Raw genomic sequence first — 7,945 nt, 5'->3', positions numbered from 1 at the left:
TTCTCAACACGAACACATATGCATGTCTTACTAAGAGGTATTCTGTCATCTCATCTGGTCAGATAATATTATATAAATATGTGACTGCTTGTATATTGGGCATTAGATAGATAGTATATACAACGTGCTTTTCATATGTATGTCTTACTAAGAGGTATTATGTCATCTCATCCAGTCATAGAATATTATATAAATATGTGACTGCTTGTATGTTGGGCATTAGATAGTATATATGCAGTGCTTTTCATGTGTGTCTGTGTGTTGAATGCACGGATGTTTATTTTTCCATCCACTGGCTCTCTATGCGCCAGATAACACACACACACACAGAGAGAGAGAGAGACCCTTTGTTTGCCAGTTTGTTTGTCCTTCGGTAGACGTATAGCAGTTACTCCACCGCCGTCTGAAAAGAATTCACGCAAGTGCTCCTCCTTTGCCTGCATAACAAAGCTGATTGAGAATATATTTTGAACCACAAGACTTTCAAGTGAGAATGCCAACTTGCCTCAAGGTTAATATTCGAAATATATGCTGTGCACTGATCTGTGTACAAGTTTCTCTTAGATTGTTTAGTGTTGGCATCAATTTCCACAGATTTAGATGAAGTGGCAGCTTCTGCTTTATCTGTAACTTCTGCATCATGCTTATTCTTGGAGTTCTTAATTGAATCTGCATGAGATACTTCGCCAGCTTTAGGTGCTGCATCTTTCCGTCTCTTTGAGGGAGGCTGCTTAACACTGGTTGATGTTATCATCTTTCTTTTTTCAGGAACATTTCTTGAAACCAAATTGTTTTCTTTTGCAGGAAATGAAGAGCCGTTTATCTCTTGTTGGGTCTTGAACATCTCCAGCTCTTTCAGGCGTGGTGTTACCTATGATAATAAAGAAAACAAAATACATCAGAATGAAATGCTGGATCCATACAAATACAACCTTGTAAAAGCACTAAGCACATGACACTTGCGAAAGGCGTCATATCAGATTACAATCCTGAATCCAGGCACAATATATGCATGCACGACATGACGAAAATGTATTATGCCCACACAAAATATAACTTCCTAAGTACAATAATTTTACTTCACTATTTTGTAAAATAATAATTATATATTGGCCAGAGCTAGTTATCTTCCAGAGCTGATTTCTAAATAGTGGTCCACTCCATTTCTCTAGATAATTTTACATGTTTATATCAGTAAAAAATGAAAACCTTAATTATCCAGATATCTGATAAAGCAAACATGCTATAAAATATTAAAGACTACATCATTTATACCCCTACCTGACTTAATCCTCAAATAAATGAGGAAATTTTCAAATGTATCTTTTATGACTCTGCTCTATTATAGATATTTAGAAACTTGTCAGATAAGTCTTGGACATAACTCCTATATTTCTCATATTCTTTTATCCCACAGTACATATTTGAGATATTTATATACTTCCATTTATATATCAAACACTACTGTGTAGTAGAAAAAGGCCATTAATATGGCTTGTACAAAGTCATGACAGTTAAATATGTTAGAATATAAGATATGAGAACCATTGAGCTACCTATTCCATTTGCAAAACTATAAAATTGTATTAAGTTAAATTTCTAAAAATTGTTGTCATCATACATTATACATTAAAAATATGCCTCTAGATTTTTGTATGTGCAGACATGTCTAAGACTACAAAATGCAAATATATTTTGACTCACATATTGTTTATTATTTATTAATCATTATTTGTTAATTGTTATTTATTCATTTACTTATATCAAAGCGTGACATCGTCCTATCTCCCTCTCTCTTCTTTTGAAAGAACTGTCTTGCCGCTTGTCCATGGCCATGTCATAAGTAATAGTGTTAAGACAAAAAATCTCTCCAATTTGAATTAGAACACGCTTAGAACTCGCATGTTTTTGGTAAGCCAATTTTCTAATAAGAAAAGTGTCAGGCATGAGAATGTTATGTCAGGTATTTGCAACATTAACTTCAATCAACAAATACTTGAAACTTTTGGGCCATTGAAGGTCAAACGTACAGAGGCAACGTATCTTTCACGCACCATTGTAGAACTATAAAAACCACAGGCAGCAGGACTCAATCAAGCAACTTTACAGATTATGTGTGATAACTGATAAGCATGCAGAATTTTCTGTAACTAACAATTTATCAAAAGAAAACACCTATAATTTTAAGATTAAATACCTTACTCAACGCAAGGTCAAAATCGCCTAATGTGCCATATTCCCGTTCAAAACGCAGCCATGAGTAACAGATCTCCTGAAATATTTAGTTTTTAAGGAATTATGACCGTCAACCTTAAATTAAGTCCAAAAAAAAAGTTGTGAAAGGAAACAGGAAAAGCATGAAACAGAGTTAGAGAATCCAAAGCAGCAAACTATGATCACAGAGACTGTAAATAATACTGTCAGAAAAAAATTTGAGGGAACTGGAAATAACAATAATGATACCCAAAATGTAGCGTGCTAAAAATAAGTCTGTAGTATATATTTATATTAGTCAAGAATAAATAAAACTGTAAATCAAAACACTTCCAGATCCCAAGAAGAGTGAATATGTATGTCTCTGTTAGGCTTAAGAAGAGGTCTTCTAGTATAATCGACCATGCGATATCTGGATATTCAAATGCTCGTTGGCCGAGAAAAGGCCCCAACAGTAAAACATGGTGTCACATGTCGGTTACAATTTTTTAACACGAAAGTTACTTGCCTTTCAGAAGCAACAGCAACCTATACAAATAACTTACATTTGACAATGTAAGTGATGATCAAAGCCATTTTGGAAATTTATTGCATTAAGTCAGGCAAAGAACAATGGCATAGGATAAGGGAGAATAGAAGTTGTGTATATTACGAAGAATTTAGAAAGCATTTCATCCAAAAATTGATACTGTTATTCTAAAGTCAACCCTCTCTCTCCAACTTAACACTATTTTCCAATAACTGATCTAAGGGATTGAGTTCACCTCACCAACAGCCCAGCTGCATGCACACACACAGCCTCACAAAATTACCCAATGAAGGCCCCTTCCGGCCATACCATACGTTACATCAGCCTGACAGGAAAAACACACTACAGATGTCAAAAACTGCAAGAGAAACCCACAAGCCTGCGTTCAGCAAGTTGCTACAATCGCTGGTTTCTGAAGATCCTCGACGTTATGTTGCTTTGAAATAAAAACAATTTTAATGTTGAACCATATCCATTACCAAAGCAACTCTAGCATCTAAAACAAAGACATAGTAACCAGAAATTTCAGCGATGTATCGAGATCACCATGATGACTCATTATTTCACATATAAACATAGCAAGAGTTCCAAAGTCGAGAGAAACAGAAACTGAAGAAGTTTATAACATTAATTCCTCACTAATTCAAGTGGAGAATCCTCACCATGTGTACAAAGTTTCAATGAAGTTTCATCTTTGAATCTCTCTCTAGTCGGAGTAACATGAGACACTTTTAAGTAAGCCCACATCCATAAATATCTCTTTACACATACCGAGTCCTTATTCATGTCTTTACTCAAGAAAGTTAAGTGGAACTAGGTAACAACAAGAAATATTGGTGCTCACAAAGACTAATCAACAAGACCTTTCCATTCCTACTAAGGCCTTATCAAATGGGACTTACCAAAGACCATTCCTATCTATGAATCAAAATGAAGCATCGTTAATGCTTTGCAAAGCACCAATTTTGTGGCTGCTTGATGTACAAGTAACACGATGAAAAAAAACTCAATCATAACAACACTACTATAAGCTTTCACATATGCACACACACGAGTGAGAGAGAGAAGAGAGAGAGAAGAGAGAGAGAGAGAGAGAGAGAGAGAGAGAGAGAGAGCACATGCGCCCACATACTTAAGATTTTAACCATTAGGTGGGGGGAAAGACTAAAGAAGGTCAACTTAGTAAGAGGTCTAACCAGCATTGATCTTTAGTCTCTTATTAGTTAGGGCACATAGACCCCTTATTATAGGGACTTTGCAACTTACTATCCTGAACTTTGAAGTTAGCAAATAGATCCCCAGGATTCTAACAGTATTAATACTCTTTCAACTTTAGTTCTCATATAGGTCCCATGTGGCTAACATAAGAAAATTAATGCCCTAACTACCTTGCCTACATTCCCATCATATTAACTATCCATCTTAAGAAATTTTTGAAATAGGTGGAGATTGTTCGTTGCCTTGTTAATTCATGTGCAGCTAAAAATCGTCTTTCGTAGCTCTGTCATGGTTACAGACTGCTCTAGACTGTCTGCATTACTCGGGTCCTCCTCCGCTCGCTCCTGGAGGATTGGTAACATTTGGATGTGGTGATATCTAGGAGAATATGTATATGAGGGGAGTCCTTACTGATGCAAATCCTCTTGATGACTGATGAAAGCCCATGAGTGTTTTCTACAACTTTCTTTAGTTTTTGAAACGTTTCTGTAGAGAAGAAATATCTTTTTGCTGTATTTTAGATCTTGGTTTATTCATATTAAATGATTGAATTATTGCTTTCTAGATAGGTTTTGAGCAGGGTTGATGGCTGGTAATACATTTCTGCACATTTGAATTATTGCTTTCTAGATAGGTTTTGAGCAGGGTTGATGGCTGGTAATACATTTCTGCGCATTTCTTATTGCTTTTTCCTACTTGGTTTAGAAAGAAAACAGAATGTATGGAACATTTGAGTTTTTCACTTTTCTCCCTCACCTTTTAGTGTGTTTCCTTGTATATCTGTTGGTCATCAAAGATACTCCTTCAGAGACTCGGAAACTAGAAAAAACTGATTATAGGAGATGGCAAACTAAAACATTGCTCAGAAAGGATTATCCAAACAAATCAATTGTTGCTCTAGTTACATAATATGCTAAAGTCTTATGTATTTAGTTTGATCCTGTTTATATCTTTCTACTTCACTTTGCTGATTCTTTACTTCGCTATTTAGGTATTTAAATTTCATGATTTTTCTATTGGGAAAAGAAAATTGTGATGAATATTGAAATTTATTTTATTTAGATATTTTGCACACAATATATGAATAGTTAATTAATACTTAATGATACTAAGAAAAATCTCAAAATTGTTATTCCTTAAATTGAAATTTACTACTAGTAATTAAATTGTGATAAATGATAAATATGAAATACTATAGAATTTAATTTAATTTTCTAGTTTTGTTCATTGATAAAATAAGTCTCTTTGATGATTTGTTTTTCATTTATCTGATTTCGCGTATTCAAAATAATACACGCACACGCGCGCGCACACACACAAAAGGGCCAGTTCTTAATTTCTATTTCCATGGAAAAAACTTTCATTTCAAATTCTAAATTTTTCAGGGGAACCTAGCATACAGATAGTACGTAAAGTTGATTGTTAAAACTGAACCTACGATGGTACTACTACTAACCCAATTAAAAATTATTAAAAATTCAAGAATTATTGAAATTCAAAAATGAAATCAAATCTTATTTATAAGTTCCAATGGTTCTGAAACATGCCACTTAAAGACTCTACTGACACACAAAAAATAGGTCGTCAAGAATGTAGAGGAGCTAGGATGGGCAGTTGGTCAGATCTAGTATGGATCGTACATGGACGATTGTTGGAGTCGGCATCTCTCCTAGCATTCCATCATCTAGGATCCCCAGGGAAGAAGATCAAGTTCGCCCTTGCGAATAGCTTGATGCACCATCTCCCTTCAACTCTTTGCTTTGAGCGAAATATGGCAAAAGGAAGGAATATCCATGGACCGACACCATCATCTCCACCCCTTAAAAGCAATGAGATCACCCCAAGGACGCCTTCAGCATATAGGGGTCACAGACCGACCATAGGTCCTGTTCAATAAGTGGAAGGCATTAGCCATCCACTCTCCGGTTGGGCAGTAAGAGTCGGAGAAGGGCAATCACTCGTTCTTAAAATAAAAATAGCATTCTTAAGACCAAAGAGTCGGGCGGGAAAAGGAAAAGAGCTCTTTGTTCCTGGTTCTCCTGTAGCTAGATTCTCCTAAACCACAAAAATCCTTAGAATGAAAAGGATTCCAACTCACCTTTTGAGATTTTGAGAAGAGTTGCTCTTCAGAAAGCACAATACAATGACAAATGAATTGGCTTATTCGAAAAAAGCATTATTCTTTGGAAGATTCTATCTTGTGCCTGGTACTGCATGGTTCTGCTTTGCAAAATGTAGGGTACGAGGACACGGCTATACAAATATTTATATACACATATATTATATATTAGAATTAATAGTTTATATGAGAACAATGATGAGAACTAAAAGTTCTATAACAGTTTTATGTTTCTTTTATTATGTAGATTAAAAATTGAAATTTTACTAGTTTTGAAAATGGACAATCAAACGACCTTGCAAAATCATAATTCAGAACATGACAAATGTCTAACAGGGTTTCAAGAAGTGGGTGTGAAGTGTAGGATATATGTCCAAAAAATGTATGACAAGTGTTTGACACTAAAACATGTATTGTATAATTGAGTACATGCGTGATAAATGTATGCATTTATACCAAGAGTTTGGGTACGGCTTCACATTAGAACCAAGTAACATAGGTCAATATTAATTGTTATATTAATTGTTAAAAGGTTAGTTTAAAAGGCATAATTAATAAGGGGTTACGGATAATTAGTGAATAATTAATTATAAAGAAGAGGTATAATTGTGAATTATCATAACTAGTGGGCAATAAAATATATTTAAAAGATGACATGGCAATTAGGGGTGGAAGTGAACCGAATAATTAATAAAAAGTTCGGTTATTATTTGTCTAGATATTCGGTCAAGTTCGATTCGATCGTTCATTTAATACTAAACAAATAATTTTTAGTATTTGGCTTGTAAATGAATAGAATTTAACCGAAGGTACGATCAATTCGGTTGATTATTAACTATTCGATAACTTTTTACATTTTAATCCTATCAATTAAACTTATTGCAAATATTACCTATCAAAATTTTTATTTACAACTATTACCCCATATAAATACTTAAGTTGATGGAGTCATGGAATCTAGGTCGGCCAAACCTTCTCTTAAGCTCCACCAATCTTCCCCATGTCGGCAGATCTTCCCCTCGTCGGCAGATCAAGAGCTCTCACTCAAGCTTCGGCCTCTTCCCTTTCGCCGGCAGACTCAAGCTCCACTCTCTTCCCTCTCGCCGACCGATCCTTCACACTCTCCTAGTCTCCCTCAGCCTTTGCTGATTTACCCCCTTGACCTCGAGCAAGGTTTTAAATATCGGCCGATAATCCGATATTATCCTCAAGTTATTGGTTTTGGGAGCTTTCTAATAGGATAAGTTAAAATTTAAATCGGTTATCTTTTTTTGGGGTTTATCGGCGATAAAGGTGATTATCAGCCGATATTAGCGGCTCTAAAAATCAGAATTATCGGGCCACACTATTGGGTTGTGATTTTGGGTAATGACAGTTTTTGAGTGAACTTGAAACCCGACACGACCCGTTCTTTACAATAAAACTTAAACTCGATTAAGTAGCCCTAATCCTCCGTCCTCTCTCTCTCATTTGTGCGGTTGTGCCCACTGCCCTAATCATTTGATCTCCATTTCTCTTTAAACTCCGTCTACCTCGACGCTTGCCTCCGCTCCTCCTCGGATTCCGCTGACCTCAACCCTATCGACTTCGACCATTCGACACTGCTCTCTCATCGACATTAACTTCATCGACTTGACGACTTCGACTAATGTTGTGCTCTCTCCATCAACGCCATCATCAACTGATCTGATTGACTCGACGACGTTGATCGAGATGAGCTCTCCATCGATGTCGAACTCTCTCCATCGACGCCATCATCAACTGTGACTTCAACAGTTCGACTTGGACTCTCCATCAACGCCACGCCCTCAACACAACTTCTGAAGTTGTAGCAACAAATAATATTCACTATTCAGTTGGTTTTT

General features: G+C 35.8%; 1 protein-coding gene across 2 annotated transcripts in view; it reads right to left on the bottom strand.

The window, feature by feature from the left end:
* LOC109837947 (squamous cell carcinoma antigen recognized by T-cells 3) overlaps positions 1–7,945 on the bottom strand; it is a 42,894-nt gene that overhangs the window by 5,074 nt on the left and 29,875 nt on the right. For both annotated transcript variants that reach the window (XM_020406336.1, XM_020406335.1), the window contains exons 12-14: positions 2,198–2,272; positions 506–871; positions 345–437 (exon numbers count right to left, since the gene is read on the bottom strand). In XM_020406336.1, the coding sequence (XP_020261925.1) occupies positions 345–437; positions 506–871; positions 2,198–2,272 (534 nt within the window). The remainder of the gene's footprint in view (positions 1–344; positions 438–505; positions 872–2,197; positions 2,273–7,945) is intronic.

Source organism: Asparagus officinalis, chromosome 4, assembly GCF_001876935.1.
Source record: "Asparagus officinalis chromosome 4, Aspof.V1, whole genome shotgun sequence".
Lineage (NCBI taxonomy): Eukaryota > Viridiplantae > Streptophyta > Magnoliopsida > Asparagales > Asparagaceae > Asparagus > Asparagus officinalis.
Note: the sequence above shows the minus strand (reverse complement) of the source record. Positions and strands in the feature narration are given on the sequence as shown.